Source organism: Corvus hawaiiensis, chromosome 8 (genome assembly GCF_020740725.1).
Source record: "Corvus hawaiiensis isolate bCorHaw1 chromosome 8, bCorHaw1.pri.cur, whole genome shotgun sequence".
Lineage (NCBI taxonomy): Eukaryota > Metazoa > Chordata > Aves > Passeriformes > Corvidae > Corvus > Corvus hawaiiensis.
Window position 1 is genome coordinate 16,554,240 of NC_063220.1, and position 21,380 is coordinate 16,575,619.

At 38.1% G+C, this 21,380-nt stretch overlaps 2 protein-coding genes across 6 annotated transcripts in view; one reads left to right on the forward strand and one right to left on the reverse strand.

Moving 5' to 3' along the window:
- Nucleotides 1-172: 172 nt before the first annotated feature.
- LOC125329572 (protein FRA10AC1) lies at nt 173-20,502 on the reverse strand. 4 transcript variants are annotated; one of them, XM_048311732.1, is made up of 14 exons: nt 20,347-20,502; nt 15,512-15,588; nt 13,438-13,530; nt 13,309-13,354; nt 12,427-12,503; nt 11,669-11,752; nt 11,097-11,181; nt 7,886-7,931; nt 5,080-5,193; nt 4,041-4,083; nt 3,462-3,586; nt 2,839-2,862; nt 1,478-1,562; nt 173-1,039 (listed from the first exon to the last, which is right to left on the reverse strand). In XM_048311732.1, the coding sequence occupies exons 1-14, from the start codon at nt 20,347-20,349 to the stop codon at nt 997-999; spliced, it is 945 nt and encodes a 314-aa protein (XP_048167689.1). In that variant the 5' UTR covers nt 20,350-20,502; the 3' UTR covers nt 173-996. The 4 variants fall into 4 exon arrangements, with proteins under 4 accessions (XP_048167689.1, XP_048167687.1, XP_048167688.1 ...); XM_048311730.1 differs by lacking the exon at nt 20,347-20,502 and adding an exon at nt 19,932-20,051; XM_048311731.1 differs by lacking the exon at nt 20,347-20,502 and adding an exon at nt 19,585-19,761.
- The window catches only part of LGI1 (leucine rich glioma inactivated 1), a 29,014-nt gene continuing 27,798 nt past the window's right edge, over nt 20,165-21,380 (forward strand). Inside the window, exon 1 of one of the 2 annotated variants that reach the window (XM_048311727.1) lies at nt 20,165-20,272. The gene's annotated coding sequence lies outside the window, so the exon portion shown is untranslated. The remainder of the gene's footprint in view (nt 20,273-21,380) is intronic. The other variant, XM_048311725.1, reaches the window with a different exon arrangement.

The following is a 21,380-nucleotide window of genomic DNA, read 5'->3' on the forward strand; positions in this document are numbered from 1 at the left end:
AACATGAAAACTTAATTTAAAAAGTCTGACCTTTGTATCCAAAGTAATTTTCACCAGGCAGAAAAAATATAGGCATGCTACCTATTAATGTGCAGACTGTTTCTTTGGAAACATGACTGAATGAATGTTTAAAGATGTGTGGCAACTTGAAGAACAAAATGAATCCAGAAAGTTTCTCAAGCAATATACATGCTTTATTTGTATATTTAGGATTACACATGAAAGAAGGATTAACATTCAATCAACGGAAAGGAGAAGCCACAGATAACATTAAAGTCACGTGCATCTCTAGTAGAAAGCCACACATTATTTTTTACATCGAAAATTTCACCAACCAACCAAGTTTGTTGAAGTGGAATTTCAAGACACATCGCATTACAACTAAAATTTAAAAGAAAGTCACAATAAACTGAACTTTTTAAAGGAGTAGGAGAGACATTTCAGATATGGTTTACTTAATTCAAGTAGAACACATATTTGACAAAATCTGAACTTCTCCAATAGCATCTGAAAATACTTACAGCGACTAATACCCAAGTATTGAAGTCAACATGACCAATAAATTTAAGGCTATTTATTCCTCTTTAATAAATTTAAAGGATAAATATATTAAAGTGTATGGCTTTAAACTACTCACAGAATCTTACAAAATGTTCCTTTACAAAAATGTGGCAATAACTGAAGTTTGAGATAAAATAAAAGCAGTGAACTTCCATGTTGTAATGTCAAGAAACTGTATTCTTGTTTAAGTTTGGGTGCCATATATCTTTTGCACAGAACTGAAAAAATTACTTCTCTTGTTTCAAGAGTATGCAGCCTACTACAAGAAACAGAAAGTTTTTAGATTTGAAGCCTTGTACAAAGACAATCTACCCATAAGAGTGACTGTAGAAAAGGTATGCAGGCAGAGCACAGTCTCTGGAAGATTATGACTGGATTTCCAGACTTCCATCTTGACAACTCATGAAGAAAATCAGCCTACATCAACTGCAAGTTTTAGAGAAATAAGTCTTGAAAATACTCATCAAACTCCTCTTCCCTGTAACAAGAACAAAAAATAAAAGTCAGACAGTTCTGCTTTGGATTTGTACCTAGGAGATAATCTTTGTATGAAAAAGCTTTAGCAAACTTCTGATTAGAATTGCAGAAGATATAGATAATTTTGACTTACTCCCTACTTTCCAATACCCTTCACCTTTCCCTGTGTGAGCTGACTCTTGGGACCTGCTGCTAAGATAATTAATGGTATAGTAGGGGGTAAGGCAGCAGTGGTATGATAGTGGCTTAACAAAGGTTTTCCTCAAGAGCTGCGTATGTCTCCTCTTTAAAAACACAATTTTAAGTTCACTACACAGAAAGAGATTTGACATAACCTTTTATGTCTGAATAATTGAAACATTTGGGACATCTCTGCCTTTGCAGTTCTCAATGGACACCATACGTTTCAGAAGCTGCACGTCCACTATTTCAAACTAACCGTGATTTTTCATCTGCCTCTCGTAGAGGACCTTTCCAAAAGTCAGCTTCTGAAGGACCATCTTCTGCATTGCTGTTATCAGAATCTGTTGAAAAATTTAAAATGCTTATGAAATAAATTTTAAATTATTTTATCTTTTTTTAATTAGATGGTATATTGCTAGAAGCAATGTTTAATAGCAACCATGAGAATAAACAGAACACTTAACTTTGCATAAAGTGAAAATGAAAATGTTTTGCAATGTTAATCAATGTAGCATCAAAAAGATTCTTAGGTATCACGAACTAATGTTTTGGTTAAACAGTAACAACAATCATCAAAACACTGATCTTGACACAACAGCAACATAGCATTTTTTTTCTTAAAATTAAATAACCACAAACTCAAAATTACAATTCATTTTCCATTTATGATAGTAATCAATTACCTTACTGAAATGATAGTTCTTATCAATTGTGACTTATCAGTGAAAGTGTAAGAAAATATGGATTGCTGTGTAACTCTTTCAAATTAGTACACGGGGTGACAACTCATATCAGAAACCACCCCCTCTCAATCTTCCAGTAAGTTTCCTGATAAAACAAAGACTTTGTGCATGGTCCAAGTCATTAGAGAACTGCTTCAGGTCTTCCTGTATCTAACTGGGAAAGCCTAGGGGGTGAGAACATTCTTAAAAATGTAGAGTAGAGTAGAGAAATCAGTGAAAACAGTCAATCACTTCTAGACAGTCTGCAGCAAGAACTGGCATGACCAGGACATGGGGCCTGTTTCACCAAAAAAGAAACTGGAGACTGCAATCACTGAGATACAGAAACAACCAATGTCCAAGGAGTCACTGAATGCATCCACCTGCAACAAGTAGGTCTCTGAGGTACTACAGGTGGTAGCTGGAAAAGACATTAATTAAAGCCTAGGATTTATTTAATTTTTTTTTTTTTTGAGCAGAGTACACATCAGTATAATTCCCTGAAGGAAAATGTAGCAGTTTTTGTATCAGAAAAGTACTATCTTTACACAGTATAGACTACACAGCATGAAATTATTAACAATGTACCTATTTTTACACCCTCTACTCTTTTTTAGAACAGCCTGACCTCTCATTCTTTTGATTATTTCCATTCTGTTATCTGCCCACATTTTTATTTTTTGATTAAACTATTTCCTTCTTGAAATTCCCTACACTTGTTCTCCAATATATGTAAGTAATTCATTCAAACCTTCCTATTTCTGTTTCAGACAGCATTCTTATCTTATAAAATATTAAAACAGCTAATAAAACGAAGATCAATGACAACTGCCTATGAAATTATACACCTTATTACAAAAACATAAAGGATATCCTTAACCTTTATCAGAATTACCTGAATCATCTGAAGAAACCTGATCTGTAAAGAAAAATAGAAAAAAAACCAGTCAGCTTCTCTTGGTTTTATCCGTTATCTTAAATTGTATACAAAGATATTTTTATCACAATATATTACTCTAAACACGTGCACACACCACATTCAAAGAGAGCAAGCAAACACTGAAATAAAAGGATTTTTTTTGCATGAGTGCACAGGTCATCAGTTTGAGCCTAATTATGTCAACCCAAGATCTGTGGTGTAAAAAGGTTATCTAACATTTTCAAAATGCTTTCAACCCAAAAGCCTCATGGAATGAAATACTTCACAACCCTTTCTAGCATGCAAAATCCAATGCTTGGACAAACTTCCCTTGCAGTGCATACTTTTCAAAAGGCTGTCCTTCTCTGTTAAAGATAAGAAATTTATCTTTTTTCTGCATCTAGGAAATTTTACCTAGGAAATTTACGTTTCTGACTACCTGTGTTACAGTCCAGGAAGTTACATAACTGTATGTATAACTAAATGTATTTATCTATATTTATACATAATTATATGTCTACATCTATGCAGCTATAGCAAAACTAAGGTTCGACTGACCTGAGTATTTTAATAATTGAAGTTTTAAAGTTTCAATTTACCTTTATGGGTCTTTTTCTTGGACTTCTTTTTTGCTGAACGAGATAATTTTGTCTTCTTACTTTTTGGCTCTTTAGAGCTCTGTACAGCTGTGCCTCTTTTCTTGCGTGTTTTGACTTCTTTCCTCCTTTAAAGAGATGAATGTACACCTTCTCTATTATATGTACTTCTAATGCAACAGTAAATCTGAAGTATTTAATTCAGTCAAACAGCTGTCATTTTTTCAGACACATACCAGTAGTTAAACTGGTAAATGTGTCTGGTAAATGATTCAGTTAAAAAGAAAAGTGCTATAGAAACACAAGATAAGAAAAATAATCAATCACCAGGCTGAAGTTAAGCAAATGAAACTTCTGTGGTGGTAGGGATGGAATTCTTCCAGTCTGAGGGGTTCTGTGCTGTTATTACCACGGTATCTTAACCCTTAACAGTGGCTTTATAAGAACCCCAGAATATTTATGCTATTTCAGGATAAATGAAGTTCATAATCATCTCACTGAAGTTTTGCCCCAAGGTGCTGTTCATCATAATTGCAACTTATCAATAATTCAGTCCCCATTATTTTCGAAATATTTCATTACCGGTGATGGAAGTTTAGTTTGTGGGAACATTCTGGACATAGTCCTGAAATAGAGAAAAAGAGAATGCTGCAGCCAAGAATTTGATAAACATAATTAACAAAACTACAAAACTAGTTAGAACTAGATCTTTCAGTATCAGTAGCTTTTCCTTCAAAACACTAGTTACAATGTAATTGCAGCCAGGATTGAAAAAATACATGATGAAAGTCTTCAGTACAATCCCAGACTTGATACTAAATGTGAAGGAAGATCACAAGTTTAGCACTGGCAACTCTTCATTAAAGAAGTATCAGCGCTTATCATGTACAGGCATCCCATTTATGGATCCTTGTGGACAGATCAAATTGTTCTGCAATTATACTGAAGACCCGTAAGTCTCTTAGAGCTTTGTCAGAGACCAAGTGTTCCCACATGGATTGTCCTGTGCACAAAAGGAAAAAAACCCCCACTATTCACTCATTTTACACAAAGTAACTGTATAAACTGTGCTGAGTTTAATTATCTGATGAACATATCATAATGTACACAATACTGAATTAGAGAATCCCAGTCGAGATGTAAGAATTGAAAAGAAAATTATTTAAAGAGCGAACTTTTGTAAGAAAACACAAATATTTGAAATAAAATCAATAGAGCTAAAAGTATGCAAGAAGTTGTCTGGTCCAAAGCCCTAAGGACTTCTAAGCCAAGAAACTGAACGAGCAATGACTGCCGAAATTCTCCTTGCAATGCAGTATTGTCCATTAAAACTAGAAATGCTTCTATATGAAACAGCTTACAGCCAATTATTCTAATTTTATGACATGCCAATTATACAGAATCAAGTGCTCAACCTGTAACAACTTAGTCATATATAATGATAACAGCTGTTCTCCCTAAATCAAGAGCATCATACGACCATCTATGATTAACAAAATGATCTCCTATTCAGCATTTGCCATGAATTCATATTATTATCATTGGGTCTCACTCAATAGCATTCAAAGTACAAGATACTTGTCTTCTCTCAAGTGTACAAATCCTTGAAGGGCTGACTTACTCAATTTCACAAGTGCATTCCTCTTTTCGCCATGTTCAACATAACCAAAATTCACCTCCCAGCTCTTCAGGCCTTCTTCCTCATCACAGTGTTTATTTCCACAGGAAAACTGACCTGTAAAGAGTCAAAACCAGCAAACCGTGGTTCAATGATTAACATTAATAGATTTGGGGTTGTTATTTCCGGTTCTGCTCAGTTTTTGCTTTTTGTTCTCCGTTTCTTTCAAATAAAAAAACCCCACAAATCTAAAAATAACATCTAGATTAAGGAAACAATAACAGGGAACAACAAAGCAATCAATCATACTTGTCCAACATTGCCTATTTGCAAAGAAAAAAACATAACTGTGTTTTGAAATGTATGGATGAAGGTGTGTACATTATGAAATAATGAGCCTAATAGTGAACTCGGAAAAAATGAGTGTCACTAGGATACATCCTATATACCCTAAATTACTTACTTAGCAGAGGATGGATCAGAAGTTGTGATTCAGACATGTATCTTTAATGACATCAAACTATTCAAAGTATCATGTTCATACAATATGAAGATGCCTACATGTTTTTACATAACTAGTGTACCTGATACAATTTGTATTCTAGTGACTATCCATAAATACCTTCGTTTTAAGAAAAGGAAATCCAACTTTGTCAGAAATGCTACATCAGCTTGAAAATCTTCCTTTGGTTCATTATGTGAAAAGCAACACTGATTTTAAAACAAATTTGCACATAATCAATTTTGTTTACACCACTGAAGTCCCAATATCGGAGTAATAAAGATACATGTATTCCCTTTGCAGAAGACTGATTTGTATGCAGAGCAGGCAGAAAGGATGTGTATTAATAGGCTCACAAGCAGGACTGCTGGTGAACGATTAACCTCAGAAGATTCTGCCTAAGCGGCTAACTAATGGATTGGCAGTGTCCTCAGATACTTCAGTTCTGTAATGAAACACCACTTGGAATGCAAACATTTGAAGTAAAAAAACCCCCAAAACTCTCATTAAAAAGCAGGTTTCAAATTAATACACATTAAGGTATTAATACACATGTAAGGTATGCCTATCAGTACCCTGTGTCACAGCAATCTGCTATATGACCTTTCAAAACACTTATGGCAAAGAGTGGAAAGAAAAGAAGCCAATGAAATAATTTGGCATTCACAATTAGTAATACTAGTGACACCTCTTCTTTCACTTATCCTAGCTCTTCTTCTTCATGACCAGGCAAAGACAGCCATCAAATGCAAAGCCATCAAACGTGAGTACTCCATTCCTGCGTTCCCTTGTTACCACCCCCAAACGTTAGCACAGCGCGCCGGCAGTGGTTCTCATCGCCACTATACAGACACAGCTCCATCAGCACATACAATAAGTACATACAATGCTAATGCTAATTATCAGACAGGTAGGAATCGATGTGTTATTACATTTCATTAAAGCAATTTATATGGCTGATTTATATTTTAAAATAGCATAAAAGACCCACAGCTTTTTTTAAAGGTTTGGAACCACACTCGGAGAGTGCGCCCGACACCCCCGAGAGGGTTGGGTTCTCGCACCCCCCAGTGGTGAAAGAGAGGATTTATCCACTCTTCTATTCCAATTGCTCACTTTTCATTAGGATTCCATTAAAAAGCTTGAAATATGTAATTCCGCACTTTCTCCCACATTTTAAAATATGGAATACCACATTTTACAAAGCTATAAATTTTTTTCCTCACGAAGACATAAAAATAATATACTTCTCGTTTACTTTAATTATCTTGTTAAAGTATTCAATAAAGCATGTAATTGTATCAAATGTAACTATCCATTAATATAATCTGTAGTGCTGAATGCAACACATGACTACAACTACCTTTAGAGGCTTAATCTTTACAGTTTAAAAAACCCCACCATTAATGTTCACACTTTCTGCTGTGAAATACTTATTTTTTTAAAGATCATAAATGCATTTCTAACTTTTTGAAATACATTACAATAGAGGTGTTTACAGAACACAGCTGTTTATTAAACTGTAACCGAGTGATATTGATCAACAGTACAACTCCATGCAATTTCCTGGCATGTGACTTCTGAAAACCACATGTATATGGGGATCCACCCCCAGGAACAGCAATACCTCATTCACCTCCTTTTCTTGCTTTTTCAGCAAGTTGAAGAAGCCCAAGCACCTCAGCCATGGAACAAGGACCACTGTGCAAAGTCCCAGTAACACACTGGTAAGACTTCACACCCAGAATTAAGCTACTGATTTAGAGACAGGATTGGGAGACATGATAACCATTCCTACTGAAGCTTTCAAAACCAATTTAGCCTAAAATAGGTACCACACAAGAAACTTTAATTTAAAAGTTAACGTTTTCCACAACAGCACTGTAGAAACTGTTAATCAATAAATTATTTCCTGAGGAGGACTACTGAGAGATTTCAATTACAGGTATCAAAGGCTAATGAGGTAGCAAAACTACTGGAGAAAAAGCATCTAAAAAGCCCATCCATTAAATTCTACATCTACACCAAATGCATTATGGTGGTGTTCATTACAAAACTGACCTTGTGAAAATAAACTATATGCTCCTTTAATTTTAATATGTGCAGATGAGTGTGCAGTCTAAACCTATGTGGCATAAAACAGTTGCAAAGCTGGAAGACAAGTCAATTTATTGTACATTATAAACTTACCTGATAAACTCACCTGGACTGATAAACTTACCAGTACTGTCAAATATTATCACACAAAATTATTTCAAAAAGCAAGAGAAGCATCAGGAAGAAATGTAATATAAAAGACAGCATTACCTTTTCCTGAAATTACTTCTTTCTCATGTCGCCATCTAAATCCAAACTGTTAAGAACCAAAATTGAGTTGTGAATAGTCAACATATTAAGCAATGTAAAGAGTAATTTCAGTTGATTGATGTCCTGCACATGGTTCATGCATTTAATTCTGGTCAAGAAAATTTAATTTTTTCTCTTTTAATTAAAAATGTCTCTTTGCCTTTGCTCACCAGAGTGGTATTTTATTTATAAAAATACTTGGAATATTTTTATTTTTACAGAAAGTCCTCCATGCTGAAAAACAATTACAGAAGCAAACATATTAACATTTCCAAGTGGAAGACAAGTTGGCCTAGAAATCTAGAAATAAAACCAAAAGAATAGAATTTATTTTATTTATTGACCAGGTGTCAAACAGATTTCATTTCTTAGCAAATAGGAGACACTTCCAATCTGTTAAGCTACAAAACAAAGTACAGAGACAGCAAATAAGAATTTCTCTAGGAAAATAAGACAACAAAGGGAACTTTTCCAATCCAGTGCATACCAAATAAAACTTAAATGCAGAACACCCTCCTGTGCTGCACTGCAAAGCTGACATTAGAACTGAACTATCTGACAATACAGTCATTTATCAGCCTCAAAGTTTGCAGACAAGATGCACTGAAGGTTTAAAGAGAACCTTGACCTAGAAAATTCTTCTCTAGGGAAAATGTAAGGAATAACAGACCCATCACAAGCAAGAGCTGTCGGAACACTCTTCCACTGTCTCTTAGTAGTGTCACACCAGAGGTTCACACTGGCATTTCTGATTAAAGGAAACACCAGTGAAGACCAAGCCAGACTGGTGGTAGGTGAAGTGGCCACAGAACAAGGAGGATGAGTAGGTCTCCAGCTCTGGATGTGAGAGCACCTGTGAATCTCTAGGGATGAGAGCAGGGGAGTCCCAGCCGTGTGTGCGTGTGTGTGTGCGTGTGTGTGTCTGCACAGCCAGGTGTGTGAGTGAGTAAAACAGTCTGGACCAGCAACTGGAATGTGGCTGTGGCCTTTCGGGTTTGCTTGTCTTGGGGCTTTTTACTGTCATCTCCTGAGCTTCAGTCTTTGAGAAGGTGGTTCTGCTTATTTTTTGGATTCTCAAAAGAGACTCTCCCATGAAACTGCCCCTTACCATTTATCCAGTCCTTCACAAAACAATGGTTTACTTCAGAACTAAAGAGATCTGAGCTGCAATCTCTATGCAGAGATCTTTAGAAAAATTACCTGACTAGAAGATTGTGGCTAGGAGCGGAACAATTACAGCTGTGAAAAGACAGATGAGCACATACGTGCAAGTCTCAATCTGTGCAATATATATATTTAAAACATCACAGAAAACTGACCTCCAACTTCGCTTTGACAGCAACTAGCACACTATAGAATCACAGAGTCAAAGAACAGCCCAGGTTGGAAGGCACCTCAACAGACTACCAGGTTCAACCTTCCATGGGGAAGGGAGCCCAGATGAGATTATCTATCACCCTGGGCAACTGCATCTGAAAAACCTCCAGCAATGGGGATTCCACTGTGCCACTGGGGAGGTTGTTCCAGCAACCAAATGTTCTCACTATAAAAAATTTCTTTCTTATATCAAGATGAAGCATCAACATGTAAAGCATCAACAACTATCATGCAAAAGGCTGACTAGCTGAGAAGCTTATTATCTACCCTGCACCTCTCATAGCACCAGCACTGCAAAACAGAAGGCAGGGGGGCTAAAGATATCCAACTTCCAGTTTCTGGAAATTCAGAAAAAAATTAAGGCAGGAAAAATCTGAAAGCACAGACTGTATTCCATCAGTACGAACGGGATGAGCAGCTTATTTAAGACTTTGAAGAAAAAATCCTGCTTTGAAATCCTTCTGTACCAAACATAGGCATGGATAAATCAGTCATTGAGAAAAATCTCATTTTTTTTCTGTTTTTCTAAGAATATCTAAAAAAGGACTTTCTTATGATCAGAACGTATTTGAGGAAAGAAAGCATAAATATTTTACAAATTGCATGACACAGCAGTTATGCTGACATGGCAATTCCAAAAATATAGGTAATAACTTAGGAGCATAAATGGGAACTGAGAGTGACCTCAAAGTTAGGACAGACACACTTGAAGTCTGACAGGGAAATACTGTTCACACAACACAACACAAAAAGAAAAAAAAAAAAAGAATCTGGGGCAAAACAGTTTCCCACAAAAGACAGCAAACATATGGAAACTTGGCACAGTAGTGAGAGAAACAAAATCTGTAAGCATGCTCGAGGGAAATCAGCTGGGGGGATATGAAATAGCTACAGAAAAATAAAATCAAATTTACTCAAAAAAAGGAGGGAAGGCATCTTCAGCATTTTAGTTTTTGTTAATTTTAATTAAATTTTTGCATTTTACTGTCCCAATTGTCTTTAGATGACTGCCATATTTTCTTCCTAATAGAGCTAAGCCCAGTCCTTGCAAATATTTACCAGTGAATGTAATTTTCAATACCATAAATAGTCTAAAAGAACTATATAGGCTGGGTTACTATGTGCTAAAAACACCAAGATGCATCTGAGTTCAGCACCAGTCTTTGGAAAATCACAATAGAAGATTAGTGTATATTCTTTCACTAACAAGTTAGTCAGCCAAAAACTCAGAAAAAAAAAAAAGGCTGTTCCGTTTAAGAAGAAAACCTGGTGCTGGAATTGGGCTGTTTCTCTTAAGAAATTCTATTTATTTACAAGGCACATACAAATCCTGCTTCCACAAACAGAAAAGAACAACTAGCAAAAGATGCTGTTTTAGAATAGACTTTTCCAAAATTGTTTCTGCCAGCATTCAAGTACAAAACTCTTTTAGACTTTTTTTTAACAGTAACATTCCATGGGTTTTTAAGCCTCATCTACTGCGCCTCTCCGAGCAACCTCTCTAGCCTTCTTTCTTTAACCCCTTTGCATTTTCTGCCTTTCACACACAATGTACCTCTTCATAAAACATCATCTGACAGAAATGTTCCTATTCCCACAGAAGCACATTTTTGAGGCAGTAACAATGCTTGGATTCAAACTGCTGCTGCTTATTAAGTGACTCGACAAATTCTCACAACTCCCTTTCTATGGGAGGGGTACTAACGTTCTGGTTTTACAATATATCCACAATCATAAGGCCATTTTTAAAGAGTATACTTCAAAACCCAAGATTATTTACACTAATGAAAGATACCTTATTCTCTTTGTATCTGCTGAGATCTGCTATACAGTATTCTTTGTACAATTTATCATAATACTTCTTTGCAAGCCTCTTCTCCCTAAAACAAAAAAGTATTATTTTTTATTAAATGCAGAAGACAACACATTTCACTTTATATTGTAATGACATTAGCAAGACAAAGACAAGTTGTTTCATCAAAAGAACATAAGTTGTAGACCTAGAAATACAACAGATACACGCTCATTAAATTAAGGAGTAATTCCCATAAAACTGGAAAAATAAAATAAATCCACAGTACATACTAAACAGTATTTTTTCAAACTCTGCTTTCTTCAGAGTTTTTGAACAGTCGTTTGGATCTCAGAGAATCACTATTATTTATTAGTTCTTTCTGTCATCAATTCATGTTGGCATTTGAGCAATACTACAATATGAAAGATCTTCTAATGGTCTTTCATTTTCTAATGCATCAAAGATCAAAGAATGATCACTAAGTATGCACAGTAATTCTTAATTAGTAGGGGAAATAACAAATTTAGTACAAGTGATCTAAAAATAACATATCCTATAATAGTTTCAGGTACCAATTCATGTCTGCTTCATCTCCTTCATTCCACAGGAATCTATGGTTTTCTCTAATAACATCAAGATCCGTCTTGTCATTTGCTCTATAAAAGGACACACCTTTTTTAAGTACAATGTAACATTAAAATGAAAATCCATCAAATAATCATTTGGTAAGCATCAATATTTTACAGTTCTGATCTCTACCTCACAGCGTAAAGGAATACATAGCTATGAAATAAAACTATCAAAAATGTATTCCCTGGCATACCTGTTCACAAATAAAAAAACTCATGGTGGAAAACAGCCACTGAAATTGTGGATGACTTGACCCTGTCTGAAAACACTTTTTATACTCTTTGTTGAAGACAGTGATGTTAAAAGGCAGTTATAGATAGCTCTAAAGAAGTTATCATTATTCTGGACAATGGATGGCAATTCTGCACATTTCAGAAGTATTTCAGACTGTTATTTTGAAGGTACTGACAGATATTTCTCAGTGTACCCTCCATTAATGATCACCTGTCATCTTTCCTTTTACATAACAAAACAAGAATAATTAAGTCTCTTCTCTAAAAATATGGAAACAAAATGAAACGAGGCAATTTTGTGTTTGGGTATTTCCAATTACTGTAGTTACCATTTGTGACCAAAACAATTAGTAATTTGATACACAGCTACATCATCTCTGCCCCCAAAGCTATAATATACACTTATCCCCTTTACATAACAGGAGAGCTTTGGGGTCAGGAGGGGAAAGTTTGCTAATGGCTCTCACCCAGATCGTCGGAAATCCTCTATTTTGCCGCCATAGTATAAAACGTAGTCATGCACAAACTTTTTATGTCTTTCATACTGAATAAAGCAATTAAGGATTGTTTCAGAACTTATTTCCTTTTACCATAGCTTAAAACTAAAAAAACCCCAACCTAAATGTTTTTAATAAGAGAAAGACTTTTCTTCTCACAAACAGTTCAGTAATTTCAAAAAAAAAGGAGTGGAATTAATGCAACCCAAATAGCAACTTTTACTTAATAACCTCTCATAGAAGCTAATTTCCAAATACAGGAATTCAAGGCAATTTCATCTTTAAAACCTCATTCATCATTTATAAAACTGTCTTTCTTTATCAAAGATGTTCTGTATGCATATACACAGAAACTTGGTTAATTTTTTCAGCTGTGATTTAAACAACAGCTTCTTTGTACTGCAGTTTTGGTTTAAAACAGGTTTGTGCTCTTCTATTATAAAAACAGTCTGGCTACTAAAATGAAATAATTTATTACATTTTTACCAGCAACATATAAATAAAAGTTGTATGATCCGGTTTGGAAATGAAAATCATGGAAAAATATTAAATGCTTCTTACAACATTTTGGCCTCAGAAACATAATTTGAAACACATTTTGTACCATAATTTGAGCCGAATGCGTAATAACTTATTCAGAAAGTGTCTTCACAAATAAAAACTTTATATGGCTTCTTAGAAAGGTTTTCAATTAACTTTTATCTCAACAGCAAAAAGAAGCTCCTCTGAAGAATCACTCAGTATCTGGTGCGCCACTGTCACTTGATGTGATAACTGAGAAATCCCAGTATTTTACCATAATGGATAACCTGTGCTCCATCTTCAAACTTGAAAAATGAAACAGAAGGATACAGCATCCATTGATATCAAGTGAATTCTTCTTTTTCTTGCTTCTTCTCTGTTAATAACAAACATGTTTCAGTGAAAACTATCTTTCCATTAGGAAGAAAATGTTTCACAAAAGCAATATGTAAAAGATACCTATCACATTCTTCAGCTGCAAATTGTCTGTGGACCACACTGCCTTGTTTTGCTTTCTGGAATGGCTTTATCAGAAGGGCATCCTCCTCTATTCTAAAAGTAGGTGGGAAAAAGGAAGAAAAGATAGTCAAAAACTTTTTATAAGCAATAAAATTTTCATATGCCAAACTTTGCACTATCTTGAGTAACAGAAACTGTTATATTGCTATTTTCTACAAGAATAAAATGAAACTTCAGAACCAAAGCCAGCTTGGACTTCACCTCATTAGCAGAACCAAATCAGAAAGGCATTTGCTTCCAGTAGGCATTTAGAGGCAATTGCTTAAACCAGCAATTTTTAATATTTGTTTTTATTAATATTATCACTATAGAACCGCAATGAAAAAACCTGGAAGATTCCTCAGTTTCACTCTGACATCGAAAGTCCTTTACAAATCTCAGCTACACAGCAAAGTAGGAACAGGAAGGACAGTGCACTCACTGAATGAGTGATTGGCAGTAACCATATTCCACCCTTTCATGCCAATGTCTCAACACCTCATTAAACAGTTCTGCCTCTTGTAGTGCAATCACAAGAATCACAAATTTAAAAGTCAATTACCATGTTGTGAACTGTACTTGTCAGTAGGCAGCTAAAATGACTGTTAGAGTTCAACAATAATAAAAATAAAAATATATACATTTTAGCTAGTAAATTTAGTTTTTACTAAATTTAGTAGATTTCATTCATGAACTTAGGTGAAGAAGAGATTTTTCCATAACTATCAGTGGGCAGAAAGAATGGAAATCAGAAACCTGAAGAAAGCAAGCCAGGGAATTTGTTTCTAGCTATGGAATATAGGACTCTGGAAACTTAGGGTATAATTTACTCAAAAGCACAAAATTTCCATGAGGAGGCTCTATAAAACAGCAATTTGGAGAGAATTTAAGACAGCTATTTTCCTTACAGTGAAAATAAAGACCATGATAGAGCAAGAAAAGGAACCCACATAAGAGCCCTACTGGGAATCAGCAGTGGTGTGCCAGAACAAGGATAATGATGGTATTTTTGAAAGGCTCCTGATGGTTAGTTAATATTCCACCTAGAAAGTGGAATGGTAGAATGCGCAATGGCATTTAAAGAAAATGAAATCCGAACAAAACCAGTCACTATTTTAATGGAGAACAGCTATATCTATAAAATATATGAAATAGCACAATGGCTACTATTCCAAAGATTAAAACATGATTTTTTTTTTTCCCAGAATGCAATCAGACACTACAAAACTCATTCTTTCAATTCTTCTATAAAGGAAAAATACGCAAGAGTCCTAGGAAAGTTTCCAGAAAGTCCTCTTAAATAAAGTCCAATAAAAGAGCAAGGGAGAGACAGGAAAAAGGAAGGAAAGTATACGCAAAATGTAGGCCAAATGTTAAGTATGGTGCAGAAAGTGTCAAGGAATTAAAATATAAAAGCAAAATAAATACATAAATAAATACAAATCTTTACAATACAGTAAGATCAGACTACAAAATTCCAGGTCACTAACTGTGCCAACCACTGCAAGTATTGGCCAAGGTCATCTCAAATAAGAGATGTGCAAGTACATTTCAAGGATTCATCACAACACAATTTAGCGATTCCCAGGTCTCACCACAAATTAAAGAAGTAGCATCAGTTCTCCACTTTACATCTCTATGTGTTTTATATCTACAAAGCCTGCTACCACTTGGCCTGTTTTGCCTTGCTCTCCTAGCAGTTCCATTTGTCCTGATGGATCACAGTGGTGTGAACAGTGCTGCCAAAACCCAGCAGTGGATACTAATGCTTAGAAAAACAAAACACTCTGCTCCAAGAACTGAGGGGCAAATATACACCAGATGGAGATGGCAGAACAGATCTTAATCAGCTGCCCCTAGGAGATTACAAGCTTTGGCAAGCTGGAGGTGAGGAGATGCAGAAATCAAAGAGATTGATTTTTTAAAAACCATTTCAACACCAGACCTTACATAAAACAGCATCATCTTCTATGCACACTAAGAGGCCATTTGTACAAAATACATAATGCAAAGTGTTAATTCTGTACTACATTACCTTTTAGTCTTTTGCAGAGACTTCTCTCCACTCTCCTCATCACTAAAATCAGAATCATAGCCTCCATGGCCATGTGCCTGAAAATAATAGACCAGTCAATATATCTGCTGATGTAATATGGATATGGCATAATTACAAATCAGTACTGTCCATCATGCATAAATAAAAGAGAGAAAGACAGAGAGCAAGAGAACAAGCGCAAGTTCTCACATGTGTAAGGCAAACAAAATTCCACAGACAATGGAATTTTGTCTGTGGAATATTCCATATAATACAGGGCAAAGAAAGATCACTTTATAAAATAGATCACCTTGTAAATAATTTATATGCACATGTCCTCATATTTAATCTTCACATAGATGCAGAAAACTACAAGTATGATAAATACCTTGAGTTTTTGTTTTCTGAACAATGTTCCTTACATAAGAGAAAGGTGAATATTTTCCCAAGGAGTTAGTCTTTAAGGGGGCTGGAGGACAGCAAGTGATATTCCCACATTATAAATGAAGAAAAATGGGAATAAAAGTTTCTTGGGCTGTGATATAGCATTTTAGATCATAAGATCTTACACTGGTAGCTGGAAATCTGATTGAAAGAATAACTACAATATAAAACAACAATATGCTTGCAGGAATGTATCACCTCATCAGCACAACATTCCTACCAGAAAATGAAACCTTTTCCACACACTTTGGGACCACAATGTCAAATTAACCCACGTAAGAAAACCAAAATATCCATATCATAATGCTTTCAAATGACCAAGCACTGACTGATGCCCAGACCTATCACCTCCATTTTTCAAGGCACAGTTCCATGTTCAATTCCTTCAGAAGAAGCAATGGCTTAAGTACATCCCATCTCCTCTCCCTCACTCCTACTCTGGTACCTTCCTTCCAAGTGCTCAGTTACAGTTGTGAAAGTACACATGAACCAGATCAAACAACTCATCCAAGTTACACAGGAACCTATGCAAAAAAAGATTCTTTTAACCCAGGTAAGTTTCCCTACAGCTCATCCCGAGTCCCCACAACCTACACCAGCCAGCTGAAGGGGCACCACATGGAGAGAGCAGCCAGAGATGGGAACTGCATAAACCAGCACCGACTCCAAACAAGCTTTTACACAACTGAGGTAAAAACAAGAGGGATGGTTATTAATTTATCTACATGTGGAAAGGTTCAGCACACACTACCTAAGTATCTTGCTAAGTGAGACTGGGGGTAAGAAAAGACAATGGGTTAGAAAACAAGCACATTTGATTGAGCTGATTCTTACATTGCCTACAATCATATTCCTCCTTCAAAAAGCTGAGAAAAACAAAACCTGAAAAAAACTCCTCAGGATGATTTTGATGAGGTGCCTTCTCTTGATGCAAATGCCTCGCAGAAATGCCATGCTGAAGAGTCAGCTGTATCCTCTACTGACACCAACAACTGGTCTGTATCGTGCACAGTATGTAAAACACTATCTTCTCAAACTGACAGTGAAGAACTGTTTTTAAGATTTTTTTAAATTTATTGTTATTATTATTAAAAATTATTATTATTATTAATAATAAAAATACTGTAATGTTCCTCCCGCTCTTCTGGATGCTTCTGAAGAACACGTAACTCTCCTATACATATATATTTGAGCAAAAGCAAATCAGAACCTTTTTCTGAACTGCCTTCTGTTTCCCAGGAGACATAAAAATTGTCCATTACTAAACAAAACAGAAACAAACAAAAAACCCAAACAACCCCCCCAAAGCAAAACAAAACCCCAAACCAAACAAACAAGTGCAGCAGATGTCTGCTATAAATGGTCCTCATGCACTAGCAAAAAAGCAGCAACGATGTAGTCTCATAGCTAGCTGGTTCTAGTAGCCGGCGTGTCACTACTTTTGTTAATGAAGCTTATGTGGTCTTTAGAAAAGTCTGAGCACTCTATGAGTATGCATCAAATATATTTATACTTGGCCTATAAATTTAAAAAATATCATGCTAATCTGGGCATGTTTTAAATGGCATTAGCAATGCTTCCCAAATGAACATCAAGACCTTCCTTCACACGCAAATGGGAAGAAAGTCCCAGCCAACACCATGAGCATGAAAGCATTAGACAGATGAAGTACTGAAACAGGCAAGAAGAGGAAAGCTCAAATGAAAGGAGATTTTCACAAAGCCGTTGCCCTTGGATGATGTACCTCAGGAAAGAAGTAGACATCCTCAGTAATCAGCTCTCAGGTGATTCTGGGAATGATTCACATAAAAAGAAAAAAAGATGCAAGAAAAGCTGCTCCAACAGTCATACTGCAGGGCTCTCAGAAGTTGATGACTGCCTTTTGTAAAGCTGACTGGGAATATAAAGCAGGTATGACTAAGGACTAGGCTGCTCTTCCAACAGGAAAGCTCTTCACAGCTTCAGACATTCCTCTGAATCACTACAATACCTCAGAGATAAATTCAGAATGAAAAAGAACACAACTCATGTCTGATGTCCTGACACTTCTAGATCACTCCTCCATTGAAGGCAACAGCAGGATGGATAGGTACTGCACTGGTGCAGTGCTGGACCACACTGGAGAGACTGGGACTAAATGATTTCTAACCCAACACCTTAGGATGATAGCACCTTAGGATGGTGACCTGACTTTTGGTAAAACAAACCTAGTTCATTTCATGAACTCCATCAAAGAATCTCATCCGTAAATGAGTCTTGCCATTTTGGAAGGACAGTGTGAACAGACACCTACCTAATACCATAAAATTTTATGGCAGATTTCTCCCGTTCTGCACACACCAAAAAAAGCCAGACAACATTCCCAAATAAGGAAAATGTGTTTAATATTTAACTGTAGCAAAAGAGGAGCAGATATCAAAGCTTTGTGCCCAACCTAGAAGATTTAGACATGGACATGCATAACCATCAACAAAATTTAAAATAACTACTTTCTCTATTTAATAAACCCTTAAATATAAACTTTGCTTTGATGTAATTTGTCAGATTCAGAATGCTTCTAGTAAATTATTAATACAAATACCAAGTATTTTATCAAAACATGAACCTGAAAACTATGTAACTTAAATGGTACAGTGTATTTTGCTGTTGCACCAACTTTGAATTTTTTATTCCCAAAGAACAAAACAAACTGAAACCATGAAATTAAAACAAGTGCAAATATGCTTTGGGGTACATTTAGCTCACACTTAAGTAATCCAAACATCTTGGATTATTTAATAATGCAACAACTGGAGACAGAACAAAGTCCACTTAACTCTGGGCTCCTAAAACCCCCACAAAACACTGTAAATGTATGAACGTTGCACGTAACTGACCTCAGACTGACATAACGACTCTTGATGTCAATACAGGACACTACAAACTGCCCAGCACTGCATTTACAGCACTTATTTGCATCCAGAGAAGGCACCTCCTTTAAGCCTCTCCAATGGAGTAAACACACACTGGTGAAATGGACACATCACAGTTCATGTTGACTCCTGACCACAACATGTGGCTGAACACAAGATGAGAGTCAAAAAGAAGAAAAAAAGGCAAAGTTGTCCCATAAAATATTTCCAACGTGTGGCTCCTGACTTCGGGCCTAGTCTTGCCACTGCCCTCATAATCATCACTCCCATCCTTCCCTTTATCTGCCCAGCACAAAGGTCTGTGGTCGTGTCTGCTCACAGCCCAGATGTGGCCCAGAACAGGCCCCAGTGCTCGTTTGTAGTACTAACTATTTGGGGAGGGTCTGAAGGAAGCACAGGATCTATAACAGGACTTGAGGAGCCATCCTGGATGGATAAAAGGATGCTGTGTGGAAAGTCAGAATGCTTCACTGCAACATGCTCCTCTCACCTTGATGTTGTCTATGAAGCTTTGCCACTCCCACTTGGGGGAAAAAACCTGAAAATAAGTACAACTAGCTTCAAACCTATTCTTCCTTGTAAAACTAATTACAAGGAGTGCCTGCATATACTGTATAGTGAACGGCCCTAACAATGGGAAAACGCACTCACAAGATACTGCCCCTTTATTATAGCTATGAGAGAAAAAGTAGGAGTAAAAGGTAGGTCACAGCAGACCATGACATCGAGGAGTACTGGGGAGCTCCACGGAGAAACCGAACACCGACCGCTGTGGGTCGCACGCAGCTTCTGAAGCCATTCTTTCTCACTTGCTTTCCCCCAAGTGGCCCAGCGCTGTCCCTGCCCGCCTGACCCGTCCTCCGTCGCCGGAGCGGGGCACAGGCACGACCCCCGGCTGCCCGCCCGTCACCCGGGGAGGGCGGCTCGGCCCTTCCCCGCGCGGGCACCGCCGGGCCCCTCCACCCGCCCCGGTCCCGCCGCCATGGAGGCCGCGGCCTCCGCCGGGCCTGTCCCCGCCCGTCTCTGCCAGGCCCCCTCCGTCCCTCCCTCCCGGCCCCACTCACGGCCGCGGAGAGGCGCAGCTGGTTGGGCTCCATGACCGCGGCGCGGCGAGGGCCGCCTCTGCCGCCCGGCCCTGCTCCCAGCCCCGGCGCTGCTCTGGGGACCGCTCCCGGAAAGCGGGGCAGAGGCGGAGCAGGGCCGCACCGAGGGCTCCCTTCCTCCCTCCGTCCCTCCCTCCGCCGCGGGCGGGCGGCGCGGGGCAACGGGGCGCGGGGGAGGGCGAGGGCGAGCCGGCACGGGAGGGGAGGGGAAAGCCGCTCATCATGTTTAGGGGCGAGGGGAGTCTCCCTGCCCGGGAACCCGGTGAGCGGCCCCGGCTGCCGCGGTCTCCGCCTCTGGGAAGGTAGGATTCTGCCGCAGGGGCTCAGGGAGGCCTCAGTGCGCCCCTCTCCTTCCCGGCCCGGGTCGCCCCCGCACCATCTCCGGCGCTTTCGGGCAGGGCAGCTCCTGTCGTGGGGGCAGGGGCTTAGACCCTGCTGCGGGTGTTGGGGCCCGGCGGAAAGGGTCCCTCGGGAGGGATCGGGGAGGCGGGGGGTCGTTGTTCTGGAAGGGACCTCTCGTGGAGAAGGGGACCCTTCAGTGAGGGAGGCCCTGCGAGGCGCTCTACGATGGGCAGCAGCTGCCAGGCGTGCCCGGGAGGTGCGCGCTGCCCTCGGCGCGGCACAGATCGCGATCGCAGCCTCGGCACGGCGATCTGTAATACTGATTTCTGCCTGTGCCAGCGGCTTCTCTTCTTTTCAGTCGCATCTCGCAGTTAGAAGAACGAAAGGCAGTATGTGACTCAGTTTCCATGTGAGGACCGACGGCAACTGGGCGATAAGAGTTTGGGAGCCTGTGGGTTGCATCATAAAAAGGAGCTTTATAAACCAAAAACGTTTTCTGATAAAGTAGCTGGGAAGCACCAATCTTCGGCATTAAGTCATCAGATACAGCAATTAGCTGGCAAGGAATTGATAGTTTCCCATCAAACACAACCTGAACTGCTGAGGTCTGAAATGCTGTAATCCATCACAGGTACTTTCTTCTGGACTGTGTTAGTTTCCAGTTGTGTTATTGATTCCTGAATAGTTAAACCACAGATACACTTAATACAGAGAAACATTAAAAATTTGAATACTGCTGCTGTCCTTGTAATATGCCAGTTGTAAAATACAAGTTGTAGGTAGTTGCTTTTCCGCAGTAAGGCAGTCACACACCATAGCTGACAGTGTATCTCCTTACCTTGGCTACCGAATCTCCGTTTTCAGAATTATTTTTTCTCCTGACCTAGTGTTTGTGTTACTTGTTACGTCATTATCGCTGTGAAGGGATGTAAAGATGATGCTAACGTGTCCCGTGGAAAGAAACTGAGTGGCACTGTGCTTATTTGAGTGCATGCAGTATTCTGCTGAAGTCCTACTGAATGCGGCCCCTTTCCTCTAAAGGGCAGAGACTCTGTTGCAAAAATGGAA